The 17,074-nt window shown below is 40.1% G+C and overlaps 3 protein-coding genes and 1 long non-coding RNA gene across 8 annotated transcripts in view; 2 read left to right on the forward strand and 2 right to left on the reverse strand.

Moving 5' to 3' along the window:
• The window catches only part of LOC130691834 (uncharacterized), a 53,131-nt gene extending 51,829 nt beyond the window's left edge, over nucleotides 1-1,302 (reverse strand). For both annotated transcript variants that reach the window (XM_059497541.1, XM_057514829.2), the window contains exons 1-5: nucleotides 852-1,302; nucleotides 717-779; nucleotides 461-643; nucleotides 253-390; nucleotides 11-191 (exon numbers count right to left, since the gene is read on the reverse strand). In XM_059497541.1, the coding sequence (XP_059353524.1) occupies nucleotides 11-191; nucleotides 253-390; nucleotides 461-643; nucleotides 717-779; nucleotides 852-1,136 (850 nt within the window). In that variant the 5' untranslated portion in view covers nucleotides 1,137-1,302. The remainder of the gene's footprint in view (nucleotides 1-10; nucleotides 192-252; nucleotides 391-460; nucleotides 644-716; nucleotides 780-851) is intronic.
• Nucleotides 1,303-2,607: 1,305 nt separating this feature from the next.
• On the forward strand, nucleotides 2,608-4,365 carry LOC132088170 (uncharacterized). The gene is made up of 4 exons (XR_009421463.1): nucleotides 2,608-2,871; nucleotides 2,942-3,125; nucleotides 3,187-3,530; nucleotides 3,632-4,365. It is a non-coding gene; the product is annotated as an uncharacterized LOC132088170 (long non-coding RNA).
• Nucleotides 4,366-8,354: 3,989 nt separating this feature from the next.
• Nucleotides 8,355-14,406, forward strand: LOC130691888 (uncharacterized). Of its 4 annotated transcripts, XM_057514921.1 has the most exons (12): nucleotides 8,355-9,315; nucleotides 10,312-10,451; nucleotides 10,823-11,066; nucleotides 11,244-11,411; nucleotides 11,480-11,702; nucleotides 11,823-11,876; nucleotides 11,956-12,060; nucleotides 12,156-12,818; nucleotides 12,897-13,145; nucleotides 13,208-13,707; nucleotides 13,773-13,851; nucleotides 13,917-14,406. In XM_057514921.1, the coding sequence occupies exons 1-12, from the start codon at nucleotides 8,828-8,830 to the stop codon at nucleotides 13,965-13,967; spliced, it is 2,964 nt and encodes a 987-aa protein (XP_057370904.1). In that variant the 5' UTR covers nucleotides 8,355-8,827; the 3' UTR covers nucleotides 13,968-14,406. The 4 variants fall into 4 exon arrangements, with proteins under 4 accessions (XP_057370904.1, XP_059353494.1, XP_059353492.1 ...); XM_059497511.1 differs by having other exon boundaries at nucleotides 12,156-13,145; XM_059497509.1 differs by having other exon boundaries at nucleotides 13,773-14,406.
• On the reverse strand, nucleotides 9,345-16,923 carry LOC130691867 (alpha/beta hydrolase domain-containing protein 17B-like). The gene is made up of 11 exons (XM_057514889.2): nucleotides 16,370-16,923; nucleotides 16,192-16,308; nucleotides 15,949-16,122; nucleotides 15,784-15,885; nucleotides 15,529-15,661; nucleotides 15,223-15,462; nucleotides 13,770-13,986; nucleotides 13,446-13,681; nucleotides 10,018-10,463; nucleotides 9,859-9,952; nucleotides 9,345-9,706 (listed from the first exon to the last, which is right to left on the reverse strand). Exons 1-6 carry the CDS (start codon nucleotides 16,618-16,620, stop codon nucleotides 15,379-15,381), a joined length of 861 nt encoding a protein of 286 aa, XP_057370872.1. The 5' UTR covers nucleotides 16,621-16,923; the 3' UTR covers nucleotides 9,345-9,706; nucleotides 9,859-9,952; nucleotides 10,018-10,463; nucleotides 13,446-13,681; nucleotides 13,770-13,986; nucleotides 15,223-15,378.
• Between the last annotated feature and the right edge of the window lie 151 nt (nucleotides 16,924-17,074).

Raw genomic sequence — 17,074 nt, forward strand, 5'->3', positions numbered from 1 at the left:
GCATTCTTACTCGTGGCGAGATCAGTGTCGTGTTCAACTTCTATTTTGGCTTCCCGGTTCTGCTGTAAAATGCGAAAGCCAACAGTAAGACGGTGGACAAGGTGACGGTGCATCCATGTCACAACTCTAGGGCAATTTTCTTGTACCCAGTGAACGACATATTTTGAGCTAAGGGAGCTTTTACCATGAAACTGTCAAACAATGCTCGAAATTTACATATTTCACCATTACCGAGAAGGCAATTTATCGTACCATAGCTGTTATAACCATTTGAATAATCTCTTCACTGTGTTCCATGGAAGTTGTGGTTCCTAACGAGAGCTGGTAGCAGGATTGAAGAAATTGGCTAACATCGTCATGGCTTAATGCGTCATCTTCACTCGCAAAAATCTAAAACACAATATGAAGTCAAATGTTAAAAAATAAAATGGAAACTCTGGTAGAGCTGCGCGTATCAAACCTGAATATAGAATGTCAACAATGGTTCTTCTCCAATAAGTTGTACTATCTTTTGTGATCCCATAACAAACTGTTCTTTGGAAAGTACTTGTTTATTAGGTGACTTCTTGGAGTTCTTCCCCAGTTTGAAAAAATCTCTGAACAATGCCTGACCTAAATGGACACAGCCGTGGCAAACATATTTCTACAGCAAAAAAAACAGAAAAATGAAAGGTAAGCATTTCTGTTGGGATGCTTTATGCTGTCAGGCACTGTACACAAAACATGCTGAGAGATATTCCGTCCTTGGTGTCTTGGTTCTGTGTTCGGATGATTAGCTCCTTTAACAAGTTAGAAAGAAGAACAGTTTTACTTTATGGCAAAAATTAAGTTAAAAGGTATCCACAACTAACCTTAGCAAGTTTAGTAATTCCATCTGGTTTTGAGCTGGAAGCAACTCCTGATTCGGTGTATGAAGAATCAACACCTGCTTGCTTGTTCATAGAATCTCTATCACTTAAGTTGGATGTGATGTTGGTTATTTGACAAGCAGGACCATGATCACCTGCTTCTTCTTTAATATTTCGCTTACTTGACGGAGACAAAACAGGCGACTTGGCTTTTAGAAAATCTCGTAACGTCCCCAAATGACTTTTATCATCTCCATCCGACTCGTCGTGACTGTGTTTGTTTCCCATTGTTTGTTTAAGAATGGCAGACAAGCTACCAATGTAAGCGGAAATTTGACAAACTTTTACGAATAACAAACTAATTGGTTCATAGATTCAAAGAAAGAAATACAGGGCAAATATACAGATATGTCGTTGTAATAACGATTGGGAAATTCCAATGAAGTGTCACGTCAAGCAGAGTTCAGGGCTACTATTACAAGTCCCAAAAAGCCAAAACACATTCACGTGTCACGTGATGTTGCGTTGTCGGATTTCTAAATTTAAAAAATCAAAGCTAAAAACGATTTTTAAATAAGAGAAAATGACGTTAGCACCCAAAGTTTATTTTTTATATTTTACTATTGGTTACAAAACGATGCGGCTATTAACAGTCGTTTTCAAAATATAAAAGACAACAAAGTGTTGAAAGAGCACCAACTTTATTGTCGTTTTTTACGTTTATTTCAAAAACTGTAAGGCCAATTTAAATATAAACATGATTTCCGCGATTAAAATTCAATTCTGAATCGAAATCATGTATTTATAAGCGAAATCTAAATTTTGGCCAAAATTGAAAAAGTGAGAAGGCTATAGCCTTCCCACTTTTGTCAAAATCGGCAAAAAAGGAAAACTCTTAGAATGCTATAAAAATCATACTGAACATTCAAAATTAAACGCTGATTTCGATAAAGTGGTTTGTTTTCTCGTCCAACCAACTGTTTTTTAAATAAACGCAAACAAAATGCTGGTAGCGTACATATTCGGGTTTCTTGTTTTTTACAATTTATTCAATAACTATAAGACCTGTTGAAAAACAAACGACATATTTGTGATTTTCGTTTAATTTTGAATCAAACTAATGTATTTTCATAGCTATATCTATAAAATGTGTCTTATCTAAAAATAAGCCCGAAAAAGTCGGGCTTATTTTATCGGGCTTAATTATCGGTATGGCAGAAATTTAGTTTGTAATTTTAGCATTAAATTTGATGTAATTTAACCTAAAATAAAAAGACTGATGCCAGGAAACATATTTGTTTTTTCGTCAACCCCCCCGTTTTTGTAATAAATGGAATTAACGCGGTGCTGGCGCGCCAGCACTTATCACCCGTTTTTTCCGTGTATTCAAAAAGATATTAGGCCAACGTAAAAGTAGACTTCATTTTTGTGATTCTCGTTCAATTTTGAATCGGAATCATGTATTTTCTATGGCAATCCGTTTTACACAAAAAAAAAAAATTTCGCCAAAAAAAAAAAAAATCACACTTTTTGCTTTTTTTCCGACACGTAGCCATCTACCGCTCAGACTCGTTATTACTGGCGTAGGAAATTTCAGTCCATTGGATGCCATTCGCAGTTAGTTCAGTAGCGTGGATGGAGAATAACGCGTGGCTGGAGGAGCAATTGAAAAATGGATAAGATAATACAAGAAAAGGATGGTAAGTATAAACATTATTGTATTGGTTTTCAATTATTAATTATTGTTTATTAGATCAAATTATGAAGCTGCAGGCCCAATTATTGGAACAACACAAAATATTAGATAACAGCAAAGCTAAGGATGGTAAGGCCTAATACGTAATGATTCTATTTATTTGCTTTTATTCATTTGTGTTTTGTAGCTCAAATTTTGAGTCTACAAGCTCAGCTAGGGGAAAAGAACAAATTGGAATGGAACAGTTTCCAAACAGTGTAGGAGGTTTTTCCAAACTCATCCCTAACTGAACATGAGGATGAATTGGCATTAGGCGAACACAGTCAGGTACCTAAACTTTTCAAATAAGAATTCAAAATAAGTATAGAATTTTAACAAACAATTATTTATTGTTTAGTTATTCAGTCTACCACCTGACAGTGTGTTAAAGTTAAATTCTGTTAGTGCTGCACTAAAAGAATTGTTAGTAATAAGTCCATGCAGCGAAGGAAGTGAACAATTGTGGGACCGTATTTATGCTGAAAATGGGTGTGGTATGGAAACCCAGAAATAGCACGAGTTCAACATAAAACATGAATTAGGTACTTTTCGGTTTTTTGTCTATCAAAAAGTATTTTTAATGCTATTATTTTGCATTCACAGAATTTTAGTGGGGGATCAAGTCAAGTCTGGAAGTGTTACAGGAGGGAAGAGTCAGCCTGTAGTTGAAAAAACACTGAGAGTGCATTACCGTTAAGGTGTGAGGTAAAGTAATAGAGTAATAAAAATTGTCTAATGAGAAGTACCATCTTGTGTTAATGAATCCAGTACAACAGCAATCCTTTATAGTTCTGTCACAGCTAGAAGCCTCAAATAATTCTGCTTCTCTGGCTAAACAACTTGTCCTTTACGTTCAGAGTGTTGGTGAAGCTGGGTACTTAAATGGCCCTAAAGATGTTTCATTTCATTGGCATTGCAGCGATGAACATCATACATGGACTTTTTAGGTATGAAAGGAATTTTCTTGAAAATTTTTTGAATTTATGACAAAGCATTTCTCCTGCTTTTTGCCAACCATGTCTAATCTAAAAAAAAAATTATCCAATAGGAAAGGATTTTCAGCATACTGGGAACACAAGTATCAACAATGCAACATTCTAGGGGTGCTATTTTATCATTCAAGAGCCTTATACAATGATTTTCATCTGCAATTTGTATGGCCTTTCCCAAGCTTCTGCCAGAAGTTGAATCTATAAGTCATGTAAGTCACATGAGCAACAATTGAGATGCTTAATGGTGTTGTTTTTCTTTTCTCAGCATAGGTTAATAGTAACATTGGATCTGAAAAAATTCTTGGTTGGGGCAAGACACTGAATAAATTGTATTGATTGGATGGATGACATAACATTTCTATACTTAATTCGGATTCCCCAGACGGTATTTGATATTAAAAAAATTGAAGTGCATATCTGGGCTCCCTTCTTTTCTGAAGCCCCGTTTCCCCTTGACTCGTAATAAGCCCGTAGGGGGTCATGCCCCTACTGTACGGTATATATAAAAACAACATATACCGAGGTTTGGAGGGCTCTGGCCGGAAAGGGGACGTGGGGTGCCGCTTAGTCCGATGATGTGTTCACGGAGGGCTCTGTGGCTACCCACAAATCCGAACTAAAGGTTAATCGCTCCTGTAAAAATGTTCCAAATCTTCAGCTCTTCTTCCGGCTTCTCTTAGCCAATCACCGGGTAATCTCCCCGGTGGGTCAACAAGGCAGTGTCTCCCCCTGCCTGGGTTGACGGCAACTTTTGAAAGGGCTATTGTGCCTTTTTAAAGTTGCAAAAATAATTGTAATGTGCAGAGAATTGTCAATAAAATTTTTTTTATAAAATATTTTTTGCAAAATTTGTTTCTTTCATTGTCTGTGTTAGCTGTGTTCACACACTACATTTATCAACTTTTTTTTTTATTGCTTCGCTTTATTTTATTTTGTCACATTTGCTGATAAGGATTGTTTCCATTGGTTTACCTGTAAGTATTCAATTATTATCCAGGGATAGAACCCTGGATGTTCGGCATACCGCGCCGATGCTCTACCAATGAGCCATGAATCATATGATGTGAAGTTGGCTTTTTTCTAGTCACTTGTGGACTTGCATTTACACTTAGAATAAAACTGAAATGCAATTCTGTAATATACTATTCTAAATTTATTGTACGCCATTTTTACACATCGACTGGGTTTGAACCCAGGGTAACAGGTATCACAGCTAAAGGCTCTACCACAGAGCTATGAACATTATGACAGCTATAGAAAGATAAACACATAGTTGTGAAAGACTGCATAAACATCCTAGACGATAACATATGATATGCGATAATAAAATATGTAAATATATCTCGTGGCTCAATGTTAGAGCATCGGCGTTGCACGCTGAATGTCTGGGGATCGGTTCCCATTCGAGTAAAACAAAATACAAAATTACTTCAAAAAATATCCAGATATTACACGTTGTTCCTTGAATCTAAGTTGAAGAATTCAAAGAGTGTAATAAATAATAATTGAATACTTACAGATAAACGATAAACCAATGGAAACAATCCTTATCAGCAAATGTGACAAAATAAAATAAAGCGAAGCAATAAAAAAAAAGTTGATAAATGTAGTGTGTGAACACAGCTAACACAGACAATGAAAGAAACAAATTTTGCAAAAAATATTTTATAAAAAAAATTTTATTGACAATTCTCTGCACATTACAATTATTTTTGCAACTTTAAAAAGGCACAATAGCCCTTTCAAAAGTTGCCGTCAACCCAGGCAGGGGGAGACACTGCCTTGTTGACCCACCGGGGAGATTACCCGGTGATTGGCTAAGAGAAGCCGGAAGAAGAGCTGAAGATTTGGAACATTTTTACAGGAGCGATTAACCTTTAGTTCGGATTTGTGGGTAGCCACAGAGCCCTCCGTGAACACATCATCGGACTAAGCGGCACCCCACGTCCCCTTTCCGGCCAGAGCCCTCCAAACCTCGGTATATGTTGTTTTTATATATACCGTACAGTAGGGGCATGACCCCCTACGGGCTTATTACGAGTCAAGGGGAAACGGGGCTTCAGAAAAGAAGGGAGCCCAGATATGCACTTCAATTTTTTTAATATCAAATACCGTCTGGGGAATCCGAATTAAGTATAGAAATGTTATGTCATCCATCCAATCAATACAATTTATTCAGTGTCTTGCCCCAACCAAGAATTTTTTCAGATCCAATGTTACTATTAACCTATGCTGAGAAAAGAAAAACAACACCATTAAGCATCTCAATTGTTGCTCATGTGACTTACATGACTTATAGATTCAACTTCTGGCAGAAGCTTGGGAAAGGCCATACAAATTGCAGATGAAAATCATTGTATAAGGCTCTTGAATGATAAAATAGCACCCCTAGAATGTTGCATTGTTGATACTTGTGTTCCCAGTATGCTGAAAATCCTTTCCTATTGGATAATTTTTTTTTTAGATTAGACATGGTTGGCAAAAAGCAGGAGAAATGCTTTGTCATAAATTCAAAAAATTTTCAAGAAAATTCCTTTCATACCTAAAAAGTCCATGTATGATGTTCATCGCTGCAATGCCAATGAAATGAAACATCTTTAGGGCCATTTAAGTACCCAGCTTCACCAACACTCTGAACGTAAAGGACAAGTTGTTTAGCCAGAGAAGCAGAATTATTTGAGGCTTCTAGCTGTGACAGAACTATAAAGGATTGCTGTTGTACTGGATTCATTAACACAAGATGGTACTTCTCATTAGACAATTTTTATTACTCTATTACTTTACCTCACAACTTAACGGTAATGCACTCTCAGTGTTTTTTCAACTACAGGCTGACTCTTCCCTCCTGTAACACTTCCAGACTTGACTTGATCCCCCACTAAAATTCTGTGAATGCAAAATAATAGCATTAAAAATACTTTTTGATAGACAAAAAACCGAAAAGTACCTAATTCATGTTTTATGTTGAACTCGTGCTATTTCTGGGTTTCCATACCACACCCATTTTCAGCACAAATACGGTCCCACAATTGTTCAGTTCCATCGCTGCATGGACTGATTACGAACAATAATTGAGCCTGCAGGTTCATAATTAGAGCTAAAAAACAATAATTAATAATTGAAAACTAATATAATAATCATTGTACTTACCATTCTTATCTTTTATTATCTTATCCATTTTAACTTAATTATCTTTTTCCAATTTTAACTTAAATCTTATCCTATTTTCTCCAGCCACGCGTTTTTCTCCAGCCATGCTACTCGACTAACTGACAATGGGATCCAATGGACTCAAATTGACATGCCTGTAATAAAGATTCTGACCGGTAGATGGCTACGGGTCGAAAAAAAAAGAAAAGAGTGTGATTTTTTTTTTTCCGAATTTTTTTTTTTCTTTTGTGGAAAACGTATTGTCATAATTTTCCCTCAAATCTAAATTTTGGCCAAAATTGAAAAAGTGAGAAGGCTATAGCCTTCCCACTTTTGACAAAATCGGTCAAAAACGACATCTCTTGGAATTCGATCATACTCACACGGCATATTAAAAATTTAACGCTGATTCCGATTCAGCAATTGGTTTTCTTGTTAAATTAATCGTGTTTAAATTAAAAGAAAACATTATTTGTTGTATAAAAGGAAGACTTTTCAAAATTTAGTAGCCGAGAAAAATTGGTTAACTGATTAACTAAATTGCTTTCCTTACCACAAGAAAGCAGAATATCAACTGTGGGGAGAGTAAAACAAAACAACAGTGGAGCAAACCCCACTGACACAAACATGTTGAGTTTAAATCCACTTTCCTGTACCGGGAAGGCTGTGGATGATTAAAACACTAATTTCTCTGGCCTACATTCACTTCCACCACCACAAGGGACTTGTCCTTACCTTGAAATACCCGTATTCCGTCTGCATTATATCCCAGCAGTCAAAGGCAAGTCTCTAGGTCCAGTTTGTTGGCATAACCTCCAAAAGTGTATTAGTCAGTCGCCTCTATTGGTATTGGTCATTATACTTGTCATGGTATCATTTTGTCGTATTATTTATCCTTGCTTATTGCACACACACAAAATTTTGCATTTGGTTTGCTTATTTTTTTTCTCTTGCTTTGTGTTTGTTTAGGGAGAAGAGGGAGAATTTTCGCCGAAAATAAAATTATGATTCTTTATTTGAATTGTTTTGGTTCTTATCCTTGCGGGCAAAAGAAGACAATCTTTAATGGTTAAACACTGAATATTTTGCCGTTATTAGTAGAGGTGAACGCGCTGATGTGTGCATACGGCTGATGATTATTCGAGCGTCACATTGTTTAGAAGACTTAAAGGCTAGCGATAGGTAATGTCATCATAGCGCCCTTTAATTTTTCGAGTACTTGATGCGGAAAGCGGGAGGATGCTACGCGACTAACTTTCTCTTAGTTTAAAGCAACATTACATAGTGCGCAGAAGTAAGCTTTTAAACACGTAGGGAACTTGGAAGGAAGTGCGGTCAGGCGAGTTGACGAGAGTTACTCGAGTGTGCGACAATAACCAAGAACCTAACAAAAAAAATAAATGGGAAGATGTTACAAGAAGTTATAAAAACGAAAAAGCAAAAAACAAGTCGCGTGCCACCCGCAATGTACTCTACATACCCCACCGCATTGGTTATTGCCCCCAACGAAAAAATGAGCAGCACGCAATACACTTAGTAGTTCGTAGAAATCCCCAAGTCTTTGACAGTCTTTCTTGTAGAAGCTATGCACCGACACCAACCGGATATACCAGTCTGCACGGTCTGATCAACGTGGATAGATTGGCTTCTCTTCAGTTGCTTTAGCTTTTGTCTTTGCTCATTCACTTGCCAACTTCGAAAGTGCCTGACACGGTTTGAGCTTGATCGTCGGAGGCGTCGTATTAGCGAATGTCCTCTTAACAATTTCAAGCACTTTCAACTTGGGTGAAATAAAAATAAAACAAAAAAGGACCAGGCCAGGTGGATTAAATAGCTGTGAAGCAGTTTTGTGGCCACAGTGTGACATTCTTAAAAGAAGCAGCAGCTTCTGCGTAGTGTTCCGCAAGAGAGAGAATGAAGACGGGTAACTGAAACTCCGATCATCTGTAAGCTTCGATCAGGTGCGATCTGTGACAGTCACCAACCATCGAGGGTCGAGTCAACATGCTGACGCCTTGATCTCAATTCCGCACTTCGCAAACACTTGCTGGTGAGGCGAATCGCAGTTTCAGTTTTTTTTTCTTTCTCTACAGCAGCTGAAAATGTGGCGTGAATTTCTGATGAAAATGCGCTCAAAGGACGCTTTATCCGAGAACTTGTACAGTGACGACGACAGCGAAGACACGTGTGATAGTGATTATTCTGGTCTCAGTGGTCATTACAGTTTTCGCAATCGTCTAGATAACAGCGAGCCGTCTACGATGTCTCAATCCCGATTTGCAAGGACGCGGATCAATGGCATTCGTTTTTCGCAAAGTCAGTGCAGCAGTGAAGCGACGGTGAGCACTGCAACGGGCGCCCACGAAGAGGAATCTTGCGTTACTTGGCGTGAAAAATTTCAATTCACCTTATCGCTCATCCGTGAACCGAGATACCTGCTGGCGGAAACACTCGTAGCCGAACAACTCAAACTGACCCTAAAGCAACAAGCTTATAGACTGGAACACATTTTAATACGCCAGACGATTCAAGAGCATCGACAGCAATCCATTTCTGCAGCGTCAGAAGCTGCTTCAACTTACAATCACAGGTAAATCGATATTTTGCGTCATATTAGCCTTTTTCTTTTTACTGGTTGTCGTTCAGCTTCAACTGATGCAGGGGTTCAGCCCTGAAAACATAAGAGAAAAGACTAGTCAAGCAAACAGGAAATCAAAGGAATACAAATAGTTAGCTCAGTTGGGCAGATCGCCTTGTTCTCTTTATCTCCTTTTGACTGTGCAAAAGATTCAATTCCATCGAGTGGAACACATTTTTTTTTTCTCGTTTCGTCAAAGATTGATGAACAAGAGCGCAAGGCAATGGGCGGAGACTGATTCGATAGGACCTTGAACCAAGCATTTAGAAAGCAGCAGGTGCTTCATCAGCATACATCAAAAGGGTGTGTAGCTCCTTTCGGAAGAAAATTACCAAGTAGGCAGCTGACCGTATCCAACCATCCATTTTCCACCAAAGAATCATGAAAAAAGAGAGCACAAAAGGAAACAATGGTGTTAGGTAATGGCGTAGCAAAATAATTTAACCAGGGAATAAGGGTAACTTTTTTTTTAAAGGGACGTAACGAATTGATTACCAGATGTAGTGTAGTGAAACGCCCCCTTACAAAGCTTCTGTTTGCGGAAGCCGCCAAAGTTGATCCACCCGGGTAACAATGTCGACCGTCTCACCTAAATTCAAAACAAAAAGGATTCACAACGTGCTGGCCTGCAAGTTATCCAATGACATGTGGTACCGTCACGGCCGGAGAGGCATGCGGCATAGATTGCAAGTCATCCGTGACAGTGGAGGAAGCCAACACGGAGGTAAAAAGAACATATGGGTACATACAGTATTCATACCACTCGCTACCCAGAGTTGTACGTGCGATATACAAGAGTAGTTGAAGAGCATCACTAAACTACCAGTCCGTCGCCTCTATTTGAACGGGGATGTTCCTCCATCCAGTGATGTGTCAGGCGGTTCACGTTGTGCCGGACGGAATCAGTTTGTTCCGTTTGTCTCATTCATCCTATTCGTTTTCTTCCAGTGGTAGGCGAGTGGACGGTGATAAAGCTGGAGCGGATATCGAATCGTTAAAAAGGCAATTGCTCATTGTCGACCAGCGTCTGGCCACGTTGACTGGACGGTTGGAGGTGCTTAAAGCAGTTCAACAAGTTCTCCCTGCTGGTAAGCCGTTTTCTGCAAAACAAAACAAATTACTTGCATGCACTGTAAGAGCTTCCCTCTTGGGTAAACTCATTGCGATTTCAAATTCAAAGTCATTACCCTTTTAAGTTGTTTTTCTCGGCGAACGCTCTCGTGATTTCCATCGAAATGCTTCAAGCCAAGCCTGTATAGCGTGACTTGGCAACTGCTATAGTTTGATTTATTGCTATTTACACAAGGATCGTAAATTCATCTATAAATGATTAGGAACAATCACACAAGCGTATCGTAGATGAACAATTTCGTCGTGCTATTAGTGTTGTTTTTGTTGGCTAATATTCTATTTACGACAAAAACAAAAAGTTTAAAAATCAAATAAATTACATAACTAGTTCCTTCCGGCACCGAAATCAACTCCGAAACGGACGAGCCGGATTCCTTGGAACCGGTGCAAGAGGTTACGCCATCGATCCAGAATGTCAGTGGAACAATACGCCAAAAGAAAGTCGGTGATAAGAAAAAAAACACGGAAACATCATCTAACGAAAGCGATTTACTGGCCTTGTTACAACTGGAAAGACTAGCTCAGCAAGCCAGTCGGCGTGATTACGAACTACTCCGGAAACAGTACCAACGGTACTTCCTGTTATTTTTTGTTTTTTTACTAAAACAGTTCAGTCGTTCTTGGCCGTTCAATAACTCGAGTTCAAAAATTCCAATACGGTTTGCAAGCACAAAGAATTTAACGAATCAACTAGAAGAGTATTAGAAAATAATTGCCATTTGCCATTTCTTTTAACGGTGAATAACAAGACTCAAAGAGGAACTAGAATGGAGAGATTCAGGTCATGGAGACGATGTAGGCGACGCTGAATTTTCTTCAGAGCTTATCAGCGACCGTGACAGAGATTCAGACAGCGTTCAAATGAAACCTAGTGTCGCTCTCAAAAGTTGGACCTGGCGTAGCAGCAGTACACCCAGGTAAGTGAATGCGCAAGCCAGCATTGCAAAACGCAAGAGCTTTCAACTTGACTTTTCGTGAACCGTAGTCAAGAATCAGCAGCTACCATCCGGGAGAGTCATCCAGGTGATAACACCTCCACCTGCTCGTCGATAGAGTCACCATCAGTGGCCAACAGTGAAAATAAACACTTGTGGAGCGAAGTGCAATCAAAAGACAAAATCATCACCCAGCTGCGGTCTACGATCGCTGAACTGGAACCCGCCGTTGACAAAGCGAGAGCCGAAGCCACACAACGCGACATGGTCAACGTATGTATAGATATTCAACAATGCATGGATCAATAATTTTTCGTTCCCAAGTCACGGAAACGAGAGGCATTTGAAGTACTTGCTCCGTCACGCATGTTTCTCCCTTTTTTTCGTTAACAGAAGGAGCTCGATAGGAAAAACCAAGAACTACAAATGGTCATCAACAACCTAACGGTATGAGCTCCATAAAAAGTTATTCTGTACGATTGCCTTTTCACACGTGACCCAAGTCGTGATCTTCACATTCATTTAGGCCAACATCGAGGCTTTAAGAGCGTACCAATTAACAGAGCAGCACATCCATGAGAAGGCGTTTGTAAGCAGCGACGATAACATCCAACGAAAGCGGACCTACAAAGTATGTCGCTCGTACATAACTTGAAGAAAAACAAGTTTCTAGAGATAAATTCTGAATGATTATAATAATGAATAACCGTTGACCTAAACAAACAGGTGACTGAAAACAAGGAATTTGTACAAATGCGCGGTCTGATCGCCGAACTACAACAGAAAGAAAACGAGTACAAAATCAGAATAGAGCATCTGGAAAAGGTGCTACGTCACCAGTCTCATTCGCTGCCCGAAGTCCCAAACTTGGAGGAACTCGAGCGGCACGTCACTCACATGGAACAAGAATTGGAAGATAAGAATGAAAGACTGGCGGCTTTCGAGCAATATCTGGAAACGAAAGAAGAAGAATTCTCTGTAATGGAACGCGACCTAGAAAACCTGCGAGAGGAAAACATCCGTCTCAAGTCCGAAGTAACTGAAGCCATCTACCGTGACAGGGAGAGTAACCTAGAGAAGTTGGAACAAGTGGGTCGAGAGCTTCAGCAGGCGCTAGAGGCGAACAAGCGGTTGGTGGAAGACATCAATCGTGAGAGAGTCTTGCGCAAAAAGTATTTCAACACCATAGAAGATCTCAAAGGGAAAATCAGAGTTTACTGTCGGCTCCGGCCGCTGACTTCCGTCGAACAACGAGTCCAGCATTCGGTGGCCGATGTCATCGATCCTTACACGCTCGTCATAAACACCCCAAAGGGCCCAAAGGAATTCCATTTCGATCGCGTTTTCCTGCCAGAAGACACGCAAGAAACCGTCTTTGAGGACACGCACGTAAATGTTTATCAAAACTTCACGCATTGCTCATTGTCTTATTCCTCTCGTGTTTTTCCATCGCTTTGGGGAATACAGACACTTGTGCAGTCAGCTTTCGACGGCTACAATGTTTGTATATGTGCTTACGGCCAGACCGGTAGCGGGAAGACGCACACGATTATCGGAGACGACATTCAACCCGGTTTGGCAACTCGCACCTTTGAGCGCATCTTCCAGTTAACCGAAGACCATCAAGCCCAATTTGACGTTCAAGTTTCTTGCTCTATGCTAGAACTTTACAACGACAAGCTCATCGATCTCTTGCGCTTGGCCGATCAGACAGAGGTACATGCAGGTTTTCACTTTGCATTCCCTTACAGCATATAACTAATTTCGATAACAATCAGGTGAAGCTGGAGATTAAAAAAGACAAGCGTGGAATTGTTTGGGTCCAGGGATCCCGCATATCGCCCGTTACCAACGCAAACCAGCTGTCAGATCTGTTCCAGCGTGGCCTCAACTCTAGACACACTGGCTCCACACGCATGAACGACCGAAGCAGTCGTTCGCACCTTATTGTGAGCATCAATATTGAATGCACCAGTCGGCTGCACGGTACTGTCATCCGTGGTAAGGTGAGCTTACTCGATTTAGCCGGCAGCGAGCGATTCGCCAAATCGGGATCATCTGGCGATCAACTGCGAGAAGCTTCCTCTATCAACAAGTCGTTATCCACTTTGGGCGACGTGATCTCGGCGTTGGCCAGCGAACAGCAGCACACGCCCTACAGAAATAGCAAGTTAACTATGTTGATGCAAGATTCGCTGGGCGGCAACGCCAAAACACTTCTATTCGTTACCGCCTCCATAGCTGCGTTCAACCTAGACGAGACATTAACTTCGCTGACGTAAATTGACACCAAGATAAAAACAAAATTGTGCAAACAAAATAGTAATAATATACACTCACTAGGTATGCCTCACGCGCCAAAGCCGTAACCAACCAAGCCCAGAGAAGTGCCGACTGCAGGGAGATTGCTCGTCTCAAAGCGGTAAATTGTTCACTAACATTGGTAGAAGGTATTAACAAAATGACTGAGAGCGGTTGCAATGTTAGATCATACAAAAACTCCGGAGAGGGGAAGAAGATGTCGAAGATACGAGTTGAAAAACAGCATCCTAAATGTCTTTTGGGAGAATTTTTTGTTTTTTTTATTTTGTAAATTAGAGCATGTTCATACAAATATTTCCGGTGGATTTTTTTTTTCACGTGTCTTAAATCTAACTTGCTCTCTTTCACATCGGATGATATCAATTGTAATCGAAAGAATTGATCTCTTTGCATCTATACGAGAATCTAAAATCTTAAACAAAGAATCTAGAGCAAAGAAATCCAGACGAGGGGAGATAATTTGAGGGGAAAAAAACAGGTGGGAGCATCGGCGTAAATGGATAATGTCGTACGAATAATCACGCACGTAGAGCAAACAACAAAAACAAATCCGTCTTAATTTTTTTCTCGTTCGTCTTCCATCGTATGTTGTTTGACGAACCACACATTTTTATAATAGGACGCCTGAAACGAAATTACGCACACGAGATAACAACGAAAGGGGGGCGGGCACCTTTGTTTTACTTTTGAAAATGTAAATGGGATTTTCTATCCCATTACTATATGAAGACTTTACGAGGGAAACTTGGTGGAATATTGGTGGCGGTCGATTAAGGGAAGAACCAATTTTACGATCACGCGAATGCAATCAGCATAGATAGAGTGACGAGGGGCGGTTAACAACCCACTAGCACACAACAACGCAATAAAGTCGGGAGGTACCAACGGGTTTTTAGGGGAGTTTTTTTTTGTTTTTTAAGCTTTGTACGATAATCCTCCACTGCGAAAAATGCACGACAAATAAAAACGAAATTAACAAAGAAAGAGGCCCAAGTAGAGGCACCAGATTTCTTTTTCCCATTGGATCCAGCTCAACCGTTTATGATAGAGGTAGAATAGAAGGATGAAAAAGACAAATGATATCAGTTTTCATCTTTCTGACAAAAGTGGGCAATGGGACAAAAATACACTGCATTTGAAAAGAAGTTCCCCCTTGCGCTACTGTCCCACATATCATAAGACGCGCGTTTATCGGCAATTAGTCCACTGCAAACACACGCACACAACCACACAAGATCCTTTCTACATCAGCACCGCTTTGGCCAACTGAACTACATATGAACGTGTGAGATCATCGATAGGATCTGTCGCAAGTTCGTTTTTGGTTAAAAGAAAAAGCAGGTCGATTTCAAGAAAAATCGCAAAAAAGGGATTTCTTTAAAAAAAAAAAATACATAAAAAAAGTTCCCTGTTAAGGTGTCGTGTGTGAGTGACCAGTTCTGACGGGATCAAAAATTGTTTTTACTTATACCTTCTCAAGTTTTCTCCATGTTTAGAGAAGTTTTTCTGTTGGGTTCATTGATTTCTTTATTGGAGTGGCTCTTTCGGGTACTAGGCAGAGACAACCGTCGGTGGACGTGTTGGAGGTGGTGCTGTCACTGTTCCCATCGATGGCCAAAGACACCTGTCAATTGGCCAATTCGACAGATACAAACTGTTTCAGACGGTCCAAATATTGGCTGTACAATTCAACGTCATTGTGACCAGCGCCCTTTTAAAATGATTTTGAAATAATTAGTCGTCGTAAAAAACAAAGAAAATATCGCAAATGGAATACCTCGACCCACAAGGGTTCTACGGCTTTGGGGCACTTGTCGTGAATGGCGAGGCCATGAGAGAAATCAATCACTTCGTCTTCTGTCCCATGGATAACCAGCACAGGTGATGTGACTTTCGAGACTTTGTCAATGCTACCGGGGAAAATAATAGGCAATTCAAGGACAAATCTGTTGCTCGATTCAATACTCTTCATGGTCCACTGACTTTTACACAGTTAAAGATACACATTTACGAAATTCTGTTCACAACATACCTTGGAAACGCGTCGAAGCACCAGGTGCGCTGCGTCTTGGGAAAAGCGACACGCATACCGGACATTAGAGGAGAATGCAATATGACAGCGCCAACTTCATATCTAAATGCAATGGAATGACGTTAATTAAAGAACACATGCGAGTTTTGGCAACACTTTGTTTACCGAGATGCCAGATCAACGGTGGGAACGGTTCCAATACTTTGGCCGTACAGAATCACATTTTCCGGTGATATCCCATATCTGGTTCTCAATGCATGCCATGCAGCATCAACATCTGCATAGAGGTTTTTCTCTGAAGGCTTTCCTGTGCTCATACCGTAGCCAGCATAGTCATAACTGGGAATCCAACAAAAATTACTCATTTCAAGGATTGTTATAACAAAATAAAATGGTTTAGTTGCTCACCTGAATATGTTACAATTGATCCTTGTTCCCAAACCTAAGTAAAAGCTACTCATTTGGCCCAAATCGACAGCATTTCCATGGGAGAACAAAATTGTGTAGCGGGCATTTGGTGTACATCTGTTGAAAGTAATGTCAGTTGTGTTTTGTCAAAGATAAAAATGAGAAGTATCAAACATACCTGATAAACATGCAGGCTATCCTGTTTTGTCTTGATGTCCGAGTATAGAATACTTCCAGATTTTCTTTTTCTCTTTCAGAGTATTGCCACTCTGCTCGATCTGACAGACAGACAACTTGCTTAGCTCCATTCTCCTCCACAAATGTATAGGTTGGCTCAGGTGGTAGAAAGGCCAACTTGGCAGCGATTCTTGATGGCCAAGGAGGACAACAAAAGAGGCAGCACAGCTCCCGGACTCCAAGTCCGTTCATTGCACGGCCGTCGTTCTCCAGCTTGATGACTTGAGGAAACCTTCTTTGTGTCACGATTTTACTACCCGAGTGACGTGTTGAAGATCACAATATTAGGTTGCTCTAGGGCGTTTAGGAATTTTACTCATTCAGTGATAGATAGAATAATCCAAGTCACAACTAGTAGGTAACAATCGAGCAACGGACCAGGAAGCCGTTCAACGAAATCGAGCGACAAAACTCACGTCATCCAGTGACTACCAGACGAAAATACACAAACCGAACAAACGGCCATGACACAACTGCTCTACGAAAGCCTACACAAAAAACACCGCCAGGGAAGCAAGCTACACACTCAAGTCTTCCCCACCCCCGTTGTGCTTTTTAATCTGCTGCAGGCGTATAACACAGGCGTGGAGTATTTTGCCAAATATCACTTCAATGATATTAGAACAAATCAAAAGATAAAGTTTAA

Source organism: Daphnia carinata, chromosome 1, assembly GCF_022539665.2.
Source record: "Daphnia carinata strain CSIRO-1 chromosome 1, CSIRO_AGI_Dcar_HiC_V3, whole genome shotgun sequence".
Lineage (NCBI taxonomy): Eukaryota > Metazoa > Arthropoda > Branchiopoda > Diplostraca > Daphniidae > Daphnia > Daphnia carinata.

What these genes read in the sequence shown, in the direction of transcription:
- LOC130691888 (XM_059497508.1), top strand. Translation starts at nt 8,828, where the DNA reads ATGTGGCGTGAATTTCTGATGAAAATGCGCTCAAAGGACGCTTTATCC. An exon ending in CGTAGCAGCAGTACACCCAG is followed by an intron (nt 11,412 to 11,479) that starts GTAAGTGAATGC and finishes CGTGAACCGTAG; the next exon opens with TCAAGAATCAGCAGCTACCA. An exon ending in GCTTGGCCGATCAGACAGAG is followed by an intron (nt 13,146 to 13,207) that starts GTACATGCAGGT and finishes GATAACAATCAG; the next exon opens with GTGAAGCTGGAGATTAAAAA.
- LOC130691867 (XM_057514889.2), bottom strand. Translation starts at nt 16,620, where the DNA reads ATGAACGGACTTGGAGTCCGGGAGCTGTGCTGCCTCTTTTGTTGTCCT. An exon ending in ATCAATTGTAACATATTCAG is followed by an intron (nt 16,123 to 16,191) that starts GTGAGCAACTAA and finishes TTGGATTCCCAG; the next exon opens with TTATGACTATGCTGGCTACG. An exon ending in TAGAACCCTTGTGGGTCGAG is followed by an intron (nt 15,463 to 15,528) that starts GTATTCCATTTG and finishes TCATTTTAAAAG; the next exon opens with GGCGCTGGTCACAATGACGT.